This window comes from Verticillium alfalfae, genomic scaffold (genome assembly GCF_000150825.1).
Source record: "Verticillium alfalfae VaMs.102 supercont1.12 genomic scaffold, whole genome shotgun sequence".
Lineage (NCBI taxonomy): Eukaryota > Fungi > Ascomycota > Sordariomycetes > Glomerellales > Plectosphaerellaceae > Verticillium > Verticillium alfalfae.
In genome coordinates, this window is record NW_003315027.1 from 890,223 (window position 1) to 907,306 (window position 17,084).

General features: G+C 55.6%; 6 protein-coding genes across 6 annotated transcripts; 3 read left to right on the forward strand and 3 right to left on the reverse strand.

Moving 5' to 3' along the window:
- Positions 1-594: 594 nt before the first annotated feature.
- On the reverse strand, positions 595-2,887 carry VDBG_08512 (quinic acid utilization activator; the record flags this gene model as incomplete). The annotated part of the gene is made up of 2 exons (XM_003001421.1): positions 595-2,659; positions 2,784-2,887. The coding sequence occupies 2 exons, from the start codon at positions 2,885-2,887 to the stop codon at positions 595-597; spliced, it is 2,169 nt and encodes a 722-aa protein (XP_003001467.1).
- Positions 2,888-3,716: 829 nt separating this feature from the next.
- VDBG_08513 (quinate repressor) lies at positions 3,717-6,443 on the forward strand (the record flags this gene model as incomplete). Its single annotated transcript, XM_003001422.1, has 2 exons — positions 3,717-3,864; positions 3,931-6,443. 2 exons carry the CDS (start codon positions 3,717-3,719, stop codon positions 6,441-6,443), a joined length of 2,661 nt encoding a protein of 886 aa, XP_003001468.1.
- A 1,000-nt stretch (positions 6,444-7,443) lies between these two features.
- VDBG_08514 (multidrug transporter) lies at positions 7,444-9,425 on the forward strand (the record flags this gene model as incomplete). The annotated part of the gene is made up of 4 exons (XM_003001423.1): positions 7,444-8,177; positions 8,236-8,389; positions 8,535-9,195; positions 9,256-9,425. 4 exons carry the CDS (start codon positions 7,444-7,446, stop codon positions 9,423-9,425), a joined length of 1,719 nt encoding a protein of 572 aa, XP_003001469.1.
- An 838-nt stretch (positions 9,426-10,263) lies between these two features.
- Positions 10,264-10,563, reverse strand: VDBG_08515 (dltE; the record flags this gene model as incomplete). The annotated part of the gene is made up of 1 exon (XM_003001424.1): positions 10,264-10,563. The coding sequence occupies one exon, from the start codon at positions 10,561-10,563 to the stop codon at positions 10,264-10,266; it is 300 nt and encodes a 99-aa protein (XP_003001470.1).
- A 1,351-nt stretch (positions 10,564-11,914) lies between these two features.
- Positions 11,915-12,788, reverse strand: VDBG_08516 (conserved hypothetical protein; the record flags this gene model as incomplete). Its single annotated transcript, XM_003001425.1, has 2 exons — positions 11,915-12,416; positions 12,529-12,788. 2 exons carry the CDS (start codon positions 12,786-12,788, stop codon positions 11,915-11,917), a joined length of 762 nt encoding a protein of 253 aa, XP_003001471.1.
- A 3,039-nt stretch (positions 12,789-15,827) lies between these two features.
- On the forward strand, positions 15,828-17,080 carry VDBG_08517 (L-fucose permease; the record flags this gene model as incomplete). Its single annotated transcript, XM_003001426.1, has 2 exons — positions 15,828-16,596; positions 16,653-17,080. 2 exons carry the CDS (start codon positions 15,828-15,830, stop codon positions 17,078-17,080), a joined length of 1,197 nt encoding a protein of 398 aa, XP_003001472.1.
- Positions 17,081-17,084: the final 4 nt, after the last annotated feature.

A 17,084-nucleotide genomic window follows, 5' to 3' on the forward strand; every position in this document is an offset into this window, starting at 1 on the left:
TCGTGATTGAAAGTGCCCGAATTCAATTCTCCGGTCAGCATCCGCCACCCATTCAAGATTATCTTTATGCCGGGGGGCGCCAGGTTGTTCTGGATCCCGGCAGTTCCATGTGACGTCTGCCCGGCAGCATCCTTGCTGGTGTGGATGAACATTCATCCAGCGTGGCTTGACTCGATAATGCACGACGGGTTTCCCGTTTCAGGCGATAGCGTAGCCACTAAAATGACTCGTTCAAGATGGATGGAGCCGTCAGAACTTTTCAGCCGCCTCGCCTCCCGTCTTTGTGTTTGACCTTTGCTCGCTGAATGAATTGTCCCACATGGGTCGAGTCTCTCCAGACGGCTTCCTGGCCCTGGGGTCACATGACCGAGGCAATTGAGGACCTCCTCATGGATATGTCTTCAACCATAGGTTGTTAGCCTTAGCTGATTGTCCCCTTAGCATGTGTCCAGATCCATGGGAATAGAAAGTTCCGAATTCCGGGGGCATGCAGCAGGAAATGAAGAAAATAGAAACAACTGCCGTATTGGCTCACATGTGCCGTAACAGATCTCGGGCCATGGGATCAGGTAAGATTGAAATTCCGCTTAAGATTCATAACGCTCCAAATTCTCCACGCATGTCTGTGAAATCCGACCCCGGCGCGAACCCCAAGTTCGCCATGAATTGGGGGTCTGCGTCCATACTATCTGTACAGTCTATTGCAGCTAGCTCATCGAGGATGGCATCGTGGTCAACCATCGAGTCGTGCCCTGGTAGAAGCATGTAATGGGGCATCTGAAGCATCGGGCTCATCATACCAGCAGAGAACCCCGGTATGTGGTTGCTGCCGGGCGTGAATGGGATCGAGCGTGAAGTAGAAGGGCTTGCTGCCGTCCCTCCACCCAAGAAACTGGTTGTAGATGTCGGATAATGTTCCGAAGGTGTAAGCAAGGCGTGATATTGCTGCTGCGGATGTTGAGCCTCCTGACTTTGTTGCGACAGTGTAGCCATGGGCAGACCGTGCCGATGCGCTGGCGAGTGACTTTGGTACAAATCCAGGTTTGGTGCTGGTGGCGCTACAGAAGATGCTTGCGAGGGTTCGGTCGCCCGCTGCCACGTTGCCTTCAGTCTGGTCATAAGGGAGTCCCATCTGTCCTTGTCTTCTCCTCCCAGACCTTTCGTACGTCGGTTTGCCATACCCATAAAGGTGATGAGTAAAGGCGATGTCCCAGGTCCGAGGTGATGCCATGCGTTTTCTATCGCCTCCAAAAGTGTCCAAACTAAAGAGACGCGAGCATCTGGATTTAATGCCAAGGTGGCACCTAAAAAGGTGGCTTGTAGAAGAAAGGCTGCTGGGAGAAAAGGGGTCGATCCTCCCAAAATAGAATTACAGAAAGAGAAGCGTTGATCCAATGCTGCAGCCAGTTCTGCCGAGCGGGGGGTATGTGACCCTGCGAATCCCTTTCCCAGAACACGAGCGAACCGGCAAAGCTGGTTGAAAGAGCTCAGAGACTGAACAGACTGCAAAGAATCACCGGAGCCGATGCTGACCTCGGAGCCAAAACCTGGCTCAGGGGCCCATGGATCCCACTCCTCTGGCCCCTCTTCAGATATTGGGGTCAGACTATCAAGTGAAGCTGGTGTCAGATGTGATGTATGGCCCATACGCACGGATACAATCGTATCCAGTAAGAAACAAGCCCTAACTGTTCTGCTTTGCAAGTGGTTGCTTTGCGGAGTCGCAGATGTAGCCAAGTCTCTAAGTCCCATGGCGGTCCTGACTGCGAGACCAATGTAGAGAGAAGCATTGGACGGCTTGTCCTGGCCGAAATCGACCAAGGAGAGAAGAAGGAATGCGTTTGCATATTGTAAAACCACAAGCTCCTCAGCTGCCTGGTCTTCGCCATCGACAGCTGCCTCTTTGCCGTGTCGTTGGCTCGTCATGCTTGATGTGCGTCCCTTGGGAAGACTTGCTTGCGAATCGCCTATTAATGGAAGCAAGCTTCTTGCTGTGGAATATATGACCGACGGGTTTGTCGTATGACTTGGATCTTGGTATGCAGCAACTGCGAGAGCGCTCCATAGCTCTGCATCTCGAATCTCGTCCGAGTGTTGCGCAGCCACGAGATTGAGCAGCCGGCTCCTGTCGACAATAGGCAACCAGGAATGGGTATAAGCCAGGTAAATATCGAGGAGTCGAGAATGATTATTGGGCAGCTTATAGCTTCGATTTGCCGGGTTCGCCGTAGTATCATTGGTAGATGGCACACTGCGTCCCTTTCCAGAAGACTGACCCAGCTGATCTGCTTCTGTGCTGGACTCATCCTCCTCGGATCCTTCTATCCTGGGGCTCGAGCCATCTCTGCCGGACAAGAGTCGATCAATCTCCTTGCATGTTTTGGACTTTCTCCATCGTCGATGAAGACGGCTACCGGCCTCGCTCTCCTTACCAATGAGGAGGGACTCTGGGCCGGATTCCTGGGCCAGCAGGTCATTCAAGGCAGCCTCAGTGCCGGGGAACTGCTCGAAAACCCAGACGAGAGCCGACTCGAGGGTGCGGATGAGGCCAGTCTGGACGCCTCGCTTCTTGGGTGCGACGTTGTAGGTGCACTCCCGGTTGAGCGAGACGCAGGCGAAGCACTGCGGTTGGATGCCGTCGCACTTCTCTCGCGCGCTGCTGTTTGTCAGCCGGATGTTCGTTCAATATAGGATCCAGGCGCATCATGTTGAGCCCCCCATGTATGGCGTTTTACCCCAAACTGAGGAGTCCGTGACTGGCCTGGCAGCTGTTCAAGGCTCACCTTCTGCACTGATCGCAGGCCCGTGATACTCTCTGCCTCTTCACTGGGCCAGAGGTTGACGTCGGATTGGTTTCGACATCATTGGTCTTTCGCTTGGGAGGCATGCTTCTCGGGGCGGATTGGCGTGCCTCGGGGCCGTCGTCCTCTTTCTACACGCGCTGCCCGGATTGGGGACAACTAGGTGACGCGAAGCATACGGGTAGCTGGCTTCTCTCGTGACCTTTCGTACCATGCAATGATCATGATCGAGGGATCATGTCGCTCGTGCTTGATGTTTGGGATACGATGATGATGGCATGTGCTGCTGTGAAGGTAGTCTGACGTCGGCAAGGAATTGGCAATGCAGCGATTGCGACTCGTCGATCTGGTGAGGAGAAGCTGGAAATCCCTGGCTGGCCGACACCACGTTGCGGGGAGGCGCGATTGTGGGGGAGAGCGGGGGATGATTCTGGGGAAGTTTCAGTGCTGGGATCGCTGGCTGCAGCATGCTACAGTGAGCAAAATACAGGGCCTTCAGGGGGGGCAGCCTCGGTACCTCCGCTGGCGCATCAATCTTGCTGCGTCCCGAGGTATCCTGCTAGTTTTGCCCCTCCCGGATAAACCTTCTTCAGGCTGGGTGCAGGGAGCCTCTCGGCCTGGAATGTCGGCAGTCGAGGCGGCGAGAGGAAAGGCATCCCCCGCCACGGCTTGTCCCACCACCAGGCATCACGACCCTCGATCCGCTCTGCCGCCTTTGCCAAACACCCACCGTCCCGCCAGGCCACCCACCCTTACCCCGACCTTGACACTCCCCACGATTCCACTCCTCGAGTACCGACCACGACCTCCATCAGCTTTGGCCGACGCGCGCGACTCGATGCATCCGTGCCTTCATGCCTCCCACATAGCTGGTCCTCGACCCTCGACATCGTGCGTGCCTCTTCTGCGTTCGCCATGACCATCGCAGGCATCAAGAGGCCACTATCAGCCGTTGAGCTGGATGGCGAACATGGATTACATCGCAAGATCACTCGAGTCAACGGCTACGAGTCGGATGGTATCGGAACTCGATCCGCACCAGAGCGACACAATGGAGGTCATTGTACGATACCTTTCGCGACATCGTCGTCCTCGACGTCGTCTTCCATTGCTGACTCTGCTTTTTCAGCGACCAGCATATCGCGAGACATATCACGAGATATATCCCGAGACTCAACACCTGGTCCTATTCTCCACCGACCTAGCGAGCCACCTGCCTTTCCCGCCGATGTCTCTGTCGTCCTGACTGGCATTCGAGGCTCTGGCAAGTCGACGCTGGCCATCATTGCATCAACGGCCATGAAGAGGAGAGCCCTCGACTGCGAAAAGGCATTTCAACAAGCCACCGGCTCGACCAGTCTGGCTTACAAGAGAGAACATGGACCTGTTGAATGTCACCGTCGCCAGGCCCAAATCCTTCGCGAGGTCCTGACCCAACACGCCAAAGGCTGTCTCATCGTCTGCTCATGGATGGAGCGTGCTGTGCAAAGCCTCCTTCGTGATTTCGCCAGGACGCATCCAGTAGTCCACATTCTCCGGGACGCGAAAGCCATCCAGGAACACCTCAAGATTGACGACGACGACAAAACGCGCAATCTTTTGAACGCCAGCAGCGCCATCTTCCGCAGCTGTAGTAACCTCGAGTTCTTCAACGTATCCGAGTCACCAGTCGAGGCGTCCAAGACGCACTCACCCAGGGGCAGCGTCCCCTCGAACCAAAAGCCACCAGCGCCATACCTGACTTTGAAGCGTGCCGAGCGCCATTTTCTCAAATTCCTCTCACTCGTCATGCCGACTGGTTCCATCCCATTCATCGAGTCTGCCTTTCCTCTGGCCTCCATTCCTACCGAGGATCGACGCTTCACTTATGCCCTCTCCGTGCCTCTCTCGCGATTACTTCGTGACGAGGTCGATATTGAGGATCTAGAGACCGGAGCTGATGCCATTGAAGTTGTGGTAGACGACATTGCTTTGGCGGTGAGCAAGACGGGACAGGCACCAACGCTCGACTCGGAGAAAGCCAATGATATTTCAAGAGTAATCGGCTACATACGAAGAAGCACCGTCATCCCCATCATCTATCATGTTGTTCTGCCAGCAACTACGCTCGACAGCTCGTCCCTTGAAACAGTTTACATGGAATATCTCTTCCACGGTCTGCGACTCGTACCCGAATACCTTACCGTCGATCTGAGGCTGGGCGACTATGAAATGTCTCATGTCGTCGCCTTGAAGAGGAAATCCAAGATCATGGCACACTTTACCTGTGCTGCGGTCAACGGCCCAACATGGCATGATCCTGTCTGGCTCTCACATTACCACCGTGCCCGAAGCCAAGGCTGTGATGTCGTTCGTCTCATCAAGCCAGTGACGACCATCAAGGACAATTTCGACGTCGATCGGTTCAAGGGACAGGTTGAGGCTTTGGATGGTCGCCACATGCCTTTAGTAGCGTACAACTCAGGGCCACGGGGACGACACTCGGCCTGCATGAACCACGTCCTCACAAGTGTTGTTTCGGAGCCTCGACTGAACAATGGTGGTGCACCCGATGATCTGGGCCAGCCTCTTATCACTGCGCAGCAGGCGACTCAGGCACTGTATGGGTCATTCTTGTTCGATCCCATGAAGCTTTATGTCGTCGGTGCCAAGGTTGACTACAGTCTTTCCCCAGCCATGCACAACGCGGCCCTGCAGGCTCTTGGGATCCCCCACGATTACCGCCCTTACTCCACGCCGACACTTCGGGGATTGAAAGACCTGATCGAGGACCCGTCCTTTGCCGGTGCCTCAGTCGGCCTGCCCTTCAAGGTTGAAATCATCACCTTGACGCATTCTCTTAGCCGTCACGCGCGGGCCATCGGTGCGGTCAATACACTAATCCCCGTCCGACGACTGAATCCAGACGGCACGATTCCCGAGGACGAGAAATTGTTCAATTGTCGCAACCGCGCCGGTCCCGTCCGGGCATTGTATGGAGACAACACTGATTGGGTCGGCATCCGGGCCTGTCTTCGCCGTGGACTGTCCCCCGCGAACGCGGTGCGTCCGACTAGCTGTGGCCTCATCATTGGTGCTGGCGGTATGGCAAGAGCGGCCATCTACTCTATGCTGCAGCTTGGTGTGAGGAACATCGTGGTCTGGAATCGTACAATTGCCAATGCGGAGAAGATGGTCAGCCATTACACACAACTCCTCTCTCGTCGCGACCTGCCATTTCTGAGCGCCAGCTCGGAGATCGAAACACGTTTCCACGTCCTTGGAAAGCTCGACGAGCCATGGCCAGCAGAATTCCGGTCGCCAACTCTCATAGTTTCCTGCATCCCGACGCACAGTATCGGCGATGTGCCAGCACCCAATTTCGTGGCACCATCCGCCTGGCTGGAAAGCCCTACAGGCGGTGTCCTTGTCGATCTTGGGTACAAAACACTCGACACGCCCATTCTCGACCAGGTTCGCAAGCTTTCTCACAAGGGCTGGGTTACAATGGATGGCCTCGACCTCCTGCCGGAACAGGGCTTTGCGCAATTTGAGCTCTTCACCGGCCGGCGTGCACCGAGGCGACTTATGCGGCGACATGCTTTGGCGCATACACCGACGAACAGGGCCAGTCGAACCTTGCTCAATTGCAACCCAGGCTGAACAACATTACTGAGCAGGAGCCATGATTGTGTAGTCTTGCATTGGTTCAATCAGTGCATCACGACGAAAACACGTTGAATGGCCCCGCGATGCTAATGTGGCCCAAACGGGCTTATGAGAAGCATTCATCAACCGAATGCAGAAGCGTTCGGCCCTACGTGGAACTGAGGTCAAGCCTTCGCCAAGGCGTCTCGCACCCGGCAAGCCGATGCAGCCGGGTTCGTTCGCCGCTAGGTAGGGCTAGATCCGCTTCCAGACGCGGTCGCGAATAAGCTCGCCACGGCAACAGCGTGCGAGCCCCGAGTGACATCACTTGGCTGCCGATCATCTGCCGACTGCCGTTCGGGTAGATGTTCCTGGGAGAGACCTGACCAATCTGCCATTGATGTCTTATGTGTTCGACATTCCAGTCGTGCAAAGCGCCGAAGCAGGATATGGCAGAGCCAAGATTTGAGTACAAACAGGCTGTTGTGCTTCGTGACGAGGATCCTGGGGGTTTTCACGTTGTGGCCGTCACCGGGAAGCCGTAGATAGTCTGTCAAGGCAATTTTCCAGATCGAGCGATGAGCTCTGCATATGGTGTCGCCGGTGACGCAGCGGCCCGTTCGTAGTAGCGTAGATGGAGCTCCGGCTACAACGGCAAGGCCTTAGTCTGACACAAAAAAAAATCCCACATCACATACTGGATCATCCGGGGTCTCCAACACATCGTGATGTCAGTGTGGATGCGGCTCATGGCAATCGTGCTGACTATGGGCAATCCGAGAAGATAGCTTTGTAAACGGAAGCACAATGATGTAAATTCAGTCGGCGACGAGCTGGGGGATCGTCACGTCCCTCTTTATATGCTCTTCGTTCCGTGCCGCGTATTGCTCCCCCTCAATGTTTGTCTTTACTTCCCCAGGAGCCCCATTTTCCTTTGAAATAGTCTATCACCCTCTATCAAAGCGTTGTCTGCAGTCCCCCCTAGTCGACAGCCTCGCAAGGTGTTGCTCCCACCATGACAAGAACACACTTCACAGAGGAACCCCCAGAGGTCATACCGCAAGCCAGCCTGGACCGCGCGTTTACACAAAATGCAGACGGCGCAGTCTCGGAGAAGCCGGATGAGCGAAATAGCCACAGCACAAGCGATAATGACCAGGCCGGCACCGCCGGCGCGGGGGGCCGCAACGGCAACCTCGAGAAGCTCGGGACGAACGACAAGTACGAAATCACCGAGGACGACTGCTACGAAGAGTTGGGCTACAGCTTCCCAAACTGGAAGAAGTGGTACATCCTCACCGTCATCTTCTGGGTTCAGGTCTCGATGAACTTCAACACATCGCTGTACTCGAACGCCATCCCCGGCATCTCGGAGGAGTTCAACGTCAGCGCGCAGGCGGCACGGTGCGGCGCCATGATCTTCCTCGTGATGTACGCGTTCGGGTGCGAGCTGTGGGCGCCGTGGTCCGAGGAGTTTGGCCGCTGGCCTGTCTTGCAGCTCTCTCTGTTCCTCGTGAACATTTGGCAGCTTCCTGTTGCGCTGGCGCCGAACTTTGCCACCGTCATGGTCGGCAGGGCGCTTGGCGGTCTTTCGTCTGCTGGCGGCTCGGTCACGCTGGGCATGATTGCCGACATGTGGGAGTCTGATACGCAGCAATACGCTGTCGCGTATGTGGTCTTTTCATCCGTAGGCGGTTCCGTACTGGGCCCCATCGTTGGCGGCTTCACCGAGGAGTATCTCCACTGGAGGTGAGTGGGATTTGCAAACTCGTTGCCAGTGAACAGTCGACTGACAGGAACATTCCAGGTGGTCCATCTGGATTCAACTCATCCTCGGCGGCTTCGTCCAAGCTGTTCACTTCTTCACCGTTCCCGAGACACGCACAACCATCATGATGAACCGCATCGCCAAGAAGCGCAGAAAGAACGGAACGCCCACATTTGGGGCCCTGACGAGCTTCGTCTCATTTCTGCGAGCGCTTTTCTGCCAAGGAGATTCTCATCACCTGGACTCGTCCTTTTAAGATGTTTCTAACGGAACCAATCGTTCTCGTCCTTTCACTACTGTCGGGTTTCTCAGACGCTCTGATTTTCATGTTCATCCAGTCCTTTGCGCTGGTATACGATCAGTGGCACTTCAGCACCGTAGCTATTGGTCTGGCATTTATTCCAATCGGTATCGGCTATGTCATCGCCTGGCTGCTCTTCATCCCTGCCATCAAACGAAACATCAAGGAACGCCGCGAGAACCCTAATGATGAGCGCGCGCAGTACGAGTCCCGTCTGTGGTTCCTCTTGTACACCGCTCCTTGCCTTCCAATCGGCCTCATCGGCTTCGCGTGGACGATCCAAGGCCCACCAATTCACTGGATCGGCTCCATGATCTTCGCCGCCATCGTCGGCATTGCGAATTATGCCATTTACATGGCCACTATTGATTACATGATTTGCGCCTACGGACCGTACTCTGCTTCGGCGACGGGCGGCAACGGATGGGCGCGCGACTTCCTCGCCGGTGTCCTGACCGTGCCTGCGACACCCTTCTTCACCAACATTGGCGCGTCGTCCGGGCGCAATCTAGAATACGCCAGCACCATTCTCTTCTGCATCGCACTTCTGCTAGTGCTTGCGGTCTATGTCATCTACTGGAAGGGTCCCACGCTGCGAAAGCGGTCGCCGTTTGCGCAGAAACTGGCCGAGCAACGCGATGATGAAGGCACGCATCAGCGCAGGTTGAGCGTGTACCGTCCGCCTGAGAGGAGGCGAAGTGAGTCTGCCCCCGGGTTGCCATTATCTTTTTTTCTTGCGCTCTGCTAACATTCACAAGGTTCCGTGGCCACGCATGAAGAGGTTTCCGGAGCTCGGCCTGAGATGGGCACCAGGCGGTACAGTCAGCAGAACCGGTTCTTTGGCGAGAGCCGTGTCACTCCTCGCGGTACGCCCAGAGGAACGCCCTCGGCAAGCCGGGCGAACAGCATTGCCAGGGCTGCGAGGTAGATGATATGCGGCTTCTTCGGCAGCACTGATGATCATTCGATCAGTAGTGTATAATGTCTAGACTGAGTCGAATACGTAATACTAGATTTTGTTCCTTTTTCGAATTGGCCCACTCTCTACCTCTTGTTGTCCTAATGCCTGAACAGTTGCGTACCAAGTGACATGCCCATCCCATGTGTAGAAGCTTTGTTTTCCCATGTGTAGGAGCTTTGTTTCCCATTGCTCCACGTTTGCCAACCACAGCATCCCTTTTTGGACTATCTCCCAGTTACTTCCCTTCACTTGTAATCTTCTGGTACTTTGCTAAGAAGTCAGCGTGCGATTTCCCGACGAGCCCGTCACAATCATCTCGTGGCCCGATTCCAGCTTCGCCGGCACCACTTCCACAAACTCAGCAATGCGCATTGCGCCCGGATTTTTCTCCTTGTTATTATCATCCAAATTTTCCCTTTCACAGTACAAGTCCATCTCCACCATAGGCGGCGCAATCTCAACGACCCGGATGCCTTATCCTGCCTGTCGCAGCTGCGTGTGCAGGTTCATTGACCAAAAGTGCAGTCACCCCTTGATGCCGTTGTAGATAGGGTTGATGGCCTAGAAGGTAATAAAACCGAGCACACTGCTGACGTTGATGATTGCTGCCGCGGGCTTCGACTACAAGTACGAAGGCAGGGCCAGCGCCAGGTGTATCGGCCCGCGGATATTGATTTCAATCTCCTGGTCCGCCTTGGCGAAGAAATTAGCCTACGCTGAGGCCGAGGGTGCGATATTCAGGAGGCGCTGCACGCCGGCGTTCTTGATGATGCAGTCGAGCTCTGGGTAGGGAAAACGAGTCGTTTCACAGCGGGGGGGATGGAGGACGTGTCACCATTTTCGGGTGCAGTCGGCCGTCACCCCGATTCGCCGCACGCTGCCTTGAGTTTGAATCTGTGCGGCCGGCAATGATGACCTTTTTGCCTTGGGAGAGGAAGAATGTGGCGAGGGCTTTGCCGATTACGCCTGCACCGCCAGTAATGAGAGCGCAGGTGATGTCGAGGGGACGCTGCTCAGGAGGCATACCGATGAACTCATATGTGAAGAATTGAATTATTAGCCAGCTTTCTGAGAAGGCTCTTTGATGTTTGACCGAGGTAGACATTCGAATTCGAGGGAGTTGACGTGAAGAAACTACATTGAATGGATTTAGAACCGAATCTAACTGATCCAGTCGTGACGTGTGTCTTCACACTAGAGCTCCATTGACATCATGCTGAAAAGTGCGTCACCCATAATCATAGAATAAAATGGTAGTGTCAGGCTACGTCTTTATCTTGAAAGGATCAATCAATATTTCGGCTCGTTCAGAGATGTAGACGTTGGGTTCCATGGCTTGATTGTAGCTGTCCGGAGTTCCGGCATCACCCCGAATGACAATCGGCTTCGGATAGGGCAATTGGGATCTAGACCCGGTTCCGGGTCCCGGTTCGAAAAATGCGGCTCTCTCGGGCGAAACTTTGAGCCCATCTGCAAAATCGAGTATTCTGGGCACTTTCAATACAAGCACACGACCGACTTGAGCAGCTCTGAGTCCGTACCCTTCAACCGTGCCAAAGATTATCATGCCAAGAAGGCCATTCTCTGGGCACCATCTTGGCTGCATTATTGGCCAGCCCTCCCAAAAGTTGACCCGCTCGGAGGATCCTGCAAAACAAAGCCGTCACACGACCAACGAGGTTGGCCATGCTCCCTCAGATTACCGTTCTCTCATAAAATTCTTCGACTGCTGTTCTATCACTTGTGGGTCATTCGATCAACTTGAGACTGGAATCCTTACTGATCGTGTCGCAGGATCTTTCAGCTGAGCAACAGCTTTGAGCCTCTCATCTCGTCCTCCGTATTCAGCGTCGTCATCGTCTTGGCACCCCCTCATCCAAGATGCCTGAAAAAGCCGAACAGGAATTCGCCGCTTGGGAACTGGCCTTCTTTCGAATCCTCAAGGTCATCTCGAGCTTGCTGCTGAGGTTTATGGAGTCGGCCACTGTCATTGCCATCATCCTGATCCTGATCAAGGTGGGAGGCGTCGTGAAGGAGAAGATCTATGGGCCGACAGGAGAGCAGAAGGTGAAGAAGCAGCAGTGAAAGACTTCGGCAGCGAGACAGGGTCTGACATAGGGACCGATGACCCAGGCGCGTATGGCGGACTGTTTGGCGTCGGCCGAATCAGGTCAGTGGCTTGATGGTGACACGGAGTGCAGTGTGGAGATGAGTCTTGAGATGCAGCTAGCCAAGTGATTTCACCAATATCCCTGTGAAAGTATACCCAGACATTTGACAAAGTTTATGCCTCGAGTAATGGTCTGGTTTCCTACCAAGAATGATTATGCTGTCACCTCAATATAGCAGGCTTCTTGCATCTTACTGCGAAAGTCTTCGCACTTGCCGAGTGGCTGATCCTACACTCATCGTACACCACACTAGAATATGACATGCCCTCTGATACTATCGCCATTTCACAGCCCAAACAACCGGCGGAACCCGACGTTCGAAACGACCCTCGAGCCCCCGCTCAACGTTTGGACACCCTGCCCGCCAGTCGCCAACGGACCATCATACTTGCCCATCGCCATGCCCGTGAGGAACTGTCCCAATGGCTCCGTCGGCGAGTGGAACGACTTGACCACGAGCATGACGGGCGCGAAAAGCACCCACATTGCATTGTACATGAACCCCGGATTCGGAATGTACGGCTTGATGGCGGCGTGCTGCCCCGCATCCACGCCCGCCGGGGGCGCCGACTCGGTCAGGAAGCCTGGGCGCGTCGCGCGCATATCTGACAGGGCCATCTCCGTCTCGCCCTTGACGCGTCCAAATATGGGCGTGAAGCGGCCGGGCGAATGCGTGGCGCCCTCGCCGGAGACGTAAACGAAGCGAAACGGCTCGTCGGCGGAAGCGAGGGACGCGAAGGCTTCGGCGGCGGCGAGGGTGTAGTCTTTGGTGATCTTAACATAGTCTCTGCGATGCCCCCAGGGCCGTCAGACCATGACTCGACGGTACAGGGGGAGGGAGAACGGAGGGAGGGATGCAGGGCCGGGGCAATGTTGCATGGCCGAGGCCACAAACTCACTCTTTGCTAACGAGGTTCTGGCTGATGCCCAGGGCCCAGACGACGCCTTTGGCGCCCCGCAACTTGTTGAGGACCTCTGAGCTGTAGCTATTGAAGTCTTTGTGGATGATCACGTCAATGCGGGGATCCTTGGCATTTTCAGCCATGGCAACTGGGCGGCGCGTGAGGATTGAAATCTTGGTCACGTCCTTCATCTTAATCATGGCGTCCAGAACGCCGGATCCGACGAGGCCTGTTGCCCCTGTGAGGATGAGGTGCATGATGCTTGTTGGCGATTGCGGCTGCGCTTTTTGGTGAAATGCTTGGCGGTTGTCGCTATTTTTCTTTCTACTTGCTCACAACATTTCCTGAGCCAGCAAGTCGGTCGCTGACGGTGGTTTTATTCGTCGCAGCCGCATCACTGAAAACGGCAGTCGGAGTTAGTGATGCGTAATTCCAGTCGCACAGCTCATCCCGCATTAAATCCATCAGCACAACCTTTTTGTAATGCGCGGCACGTCGATGCCTAGTATCAGGGGAAATGCTATTCCTTCGTTCATAGGTCGCCAATTGATGATTTTCCCAGCGCTGCAATTGTTTGTGAAATATCGTCATCTGCATAACAGCGACCCGGAACCAGCGTTCTCGGCCTGCCGAACCGCAGTGCCGACGAAAGGCCATTACAACCCCGGGGACTTTTCTCACCTGAATCTATTCACTGGTGTGGAGACAAAGAATACAGGAGGCATACGAGGCGGGGCAGATTTGAGTTCAACGAGAGGAACGACCAAGTCGTCAGCAATGCCTCGTGATCTTGCGTACATTTGAATGATGTGGGTCAGCAGCACCTCACGTCAGCTCAATACGACTTTGCAAATCATCGAAAACAGACTGATCTGACGAGAAGATTGTCTAAGCCTCAGACATTGCAGGCTGATCACGAGATGTCCGCCAACGTTGATGAGGTTGGCTTCCATTCGCTGTCGTCACCATGTGGCACATTGTCTCCAAGGCTTCGCAACAACACGACTCAGTTTGATGGTCGACGCGACGCGTAGGCACCATGCTAATGAGCTGCAGATTTGCAGAATTCAAACTTTCATGCCCTTGTCTGGCCAGACCATGTCTCCCCATTTCCCCTCCCCCGCAGCACCTCAGGCGGACACGTCCCAGCATGGCCAATCCCCTCACTTCTCATCTCCCTATGGGTGTTCAGTCAAGACTGTGACGATGTGGTGCACGCACTCCATACTCTCCAGGTTCTCCCCCACGCTACGAGCACATGGAGACCACGAAAACGAACCTTAGTTGATGCCGCCACAACTAAGCTTCTCCTCGTTGTGAGGACAAGAGCCTAGGGTCTAGAGCCGTAGGCCTAGGACGACGCCATGGCCTAGGCGATGCCGGCATCAGGCTCTCATCTTCATCCCCATCCAGGCAAGCGCGTCGCTCGGTTCGATGGCTCCATCGACTACAACAGCCACGGTAGCATTGGCGTGGAGTCGCGGGCCACCATGGCGCGGCTCAAGCTCTGGCGCCAGGGACATCCAGCTCAGTAACGGCCCGATGATCAACGCTGCACTAACCATGGCCAGGTCCAGATGGGTGGGTGCATTTCCTCAACAAGACCTGCCATAAGGATGTGGTGGTTTTTCTGCTCGTTCCAGAGCCGCATTGCAAGCTGTGAGCTCACGATAGCTCCCCTCACCTCCAAGCAATGTAGCGAGTGGGCTGGCGGCCGACAGGTTCGAGGCCTCGCCTGTTGAGCTAAGACAGGTTGGGGAATATAGTCATGGCCTGGCTGTTAAGACCTGTTGGTGGGTGAAAACGCCACATTCACAGCAAGCATGGCGGGCGTGGTTTTGCGGCTTTCACAGCACTCCCGTAGCAAGAGCTGTGATTCTGATCGATCTCTATGCGTTGAGATGGTTGAGGATGGCCAACGAAACAAGTTTTCTTCTTCTTCTTCTTCTTCTTCTCGCCCCTCTCCCTTCGCACGCAAGCGAGATCATTCCACGCGCATCACATCACACAAAGGCTATCGCTCCACGTCCTGACTCTCTGTGCATCCACACGTGTCTCCGATGTCACCCCGCGGAGCAGAACTGGAGGTGAGGTCGTCACCGTCTCAGCACCCAACAGGCCTCAACATGGCGACATCGGTCTCAGCGGGCGTCGATGACAGGGCTGGTACCTTGGACGAGATCGCCAGGGACCACATGGTAGCGTCATTCCTTGACCGTTCATGTCGCACTCAGCCAGTCACGTCTCTCGATGATATCTCGAGTGCGGCATTTCCACCTTGACCGGCGTCTCGTCGAGGGCATCGCTCAACTGCCATTCCTCAGCCTCAAGGAGCTCTCTCGGCGAGACCTATGGCACTAGACACAGCTAGCAGGGGGGAAGTATTCTAGCGTTGCTGGCTAACGCTTCCATAGCATTTCCTTGACTGGCGTAGCGTCCGCCGGCACTTGCATACTTGGCAATCTTGGCTACATTCTGCCATGTCCATTGGCTGGAAAGTCTCTGGACGGGCCTGACCGGACCACAAGCGCCAAACGTTTCCACTCCCCCACACACGCGGTGCCGGATTGCAGTGCGTCCCACTTGGGCCCCATGATCATGCCGGTTGGCCGTATGAATGAGCGAAGGTTGCGGCGTGCGCGCAGGGGGGGAAACCTTCCCACCCACCAGTACACGACCACGCTGAACTCTGAGGACGCTGTGAATCCAGGTAGGCTACTTTGGGTCTAGTGCCGGTACAAAGCCCGCGACCCTGGCCATATGGTTTTTGAATAGTCGTTCATCGACAGGTGGGGCGCGATTTCTCTCGCCAGTTCAGAGTTCTGACCCCCCCTCTCCAGCTCCAGCTGCCCCTTGGCCTGCCAAACCCAATCCGGCTTGGGGCCCCTGGGGCGAGTCCGTCCTGGGGCCAGACTCCATTGCATCCCATGGAGTCCCCGGTGCTCTGCGTTTTGGCTGGGACGAGGCTAGTGTGATGCGACCGCTTTAGTCGTTTTTTCTCCAGATGGGGGTGGGTGATTGGGGGTGATTGGGGGGCAAAGGGGGGGTGGGGGGGAGCTGGAGCAAAGCTTGAACCATACCCCAGAGATGGGCCATGTCAGTCAAGCTCAAGTCATTGTCGTCGAGATATAAGATCATTGTGGTGCCAACTCCAGAAGGTCTCTCATTATCCTCATCCTCATCACAATCATCAGCTTCATTGCCTGAGTCTCGAGCTTCCTTTTCTCAGCTCACATTCTCACAAACTCTCTCCACTCATCTCCCTAAACTACACATCAACACCATGCTTGCGCGGAATGCCCTCGGCCGCGCCTCAGTTGACTTGCGGCTACCTCACTGGTCGCGCCCTCATCTTCCCTCTCTCCCTCATCATCTCCCTCTTCTTCCTCTGGGGCTTCTCCTACGGCCTTCTCGATGTCCTTAACAAGCACTTCCAGACCGTCCTCGGCATCACCCGCCTCGAGTCCACCGGCCTCCAGGTCATGTACTTCGGCGGCGGTTACCTTCTCTTCTCTCCCATTGCCGCCGAGTGCCTCAAGCGCCGCGGTTACAAGCAGACCATCCTCATGGGTCTCGGCCTCTACTCTCTAGGCGCCATTCTCTTCTGGCCCGTCGTCGCTACCGCCAAGCCTGAGAACGGCCGCGCTGCCTTTGGCGGCTTCTGTGCCTGCATCCTCGTCATCGCCTGCGGTCTCGCTACCCTCGAGACGGCCGCCAACTCGTACGCCGTCGTCATTGGCAAGCCCGAGTCCGCTTCGGCCCGCCTCCAGTTCTGCCAGTCCTGGAATGGTGTAGCCTCCTTCATCGGTCCCCTCATCGCCTCCAAGTTCTTCTTCTCCGGCGCCAACCAAAACAGCCTTACCAATGTTCAGTTCGTCTACCTCGCCGTCGCCTGCGCCGGTGTCGCGGTCGCCATCATGTTCTTCTTCGCCAAGCTGCCTGAGATCTCCGAGGCTACCATTGAGGAGTCTTCTGATGGACAGGTCAAGGGCTCCATCTGGAAGCAGTACAACATGTGGGCAGCCTTCTTCGCCCAGCTCTGCTACGTCGGTGCCCAGGTTACCAGTAAGTCTCCCAGAGCTCTCTACACTTCCCTCGAAGCTCAACTAACCCGTATGTAGTCGCTACCTTCTTTATTAACTACGCTCACGAGAACGGCGGTTTCACGACCTCCAAGGGCAGCACCATGCTCAGCTACGCCCTCATTACCTTCACCGTTGGCCGCTTCGTCGCCACGGGCATCGCCACCTTCCTGAGCTCCGACTTCATTCTCGTCGTCTACGCCGTCGCGGCCTCGGCTCTGACAGCCTACGTCAGCGTCGGCAAGGGCGGCGGCGCCGTCGGCGCCCTCATCGCCATCTTTCTTCTTCCTCGCCCCCATGTACCCCACCATCTTCACCCTCGGCACCGAGGGTCTCGGCCACCACACCCGCGGGGGGGCCGGCTTCTGGTAATGGGTTTTCTCTGGCGGCGCCTACTTTCCTCTCCCCTTCTGGGGGGGCATTTGCCTATCCTCAGGTACCAAGGATTAGCTACGGGGGGCCCATGATCGG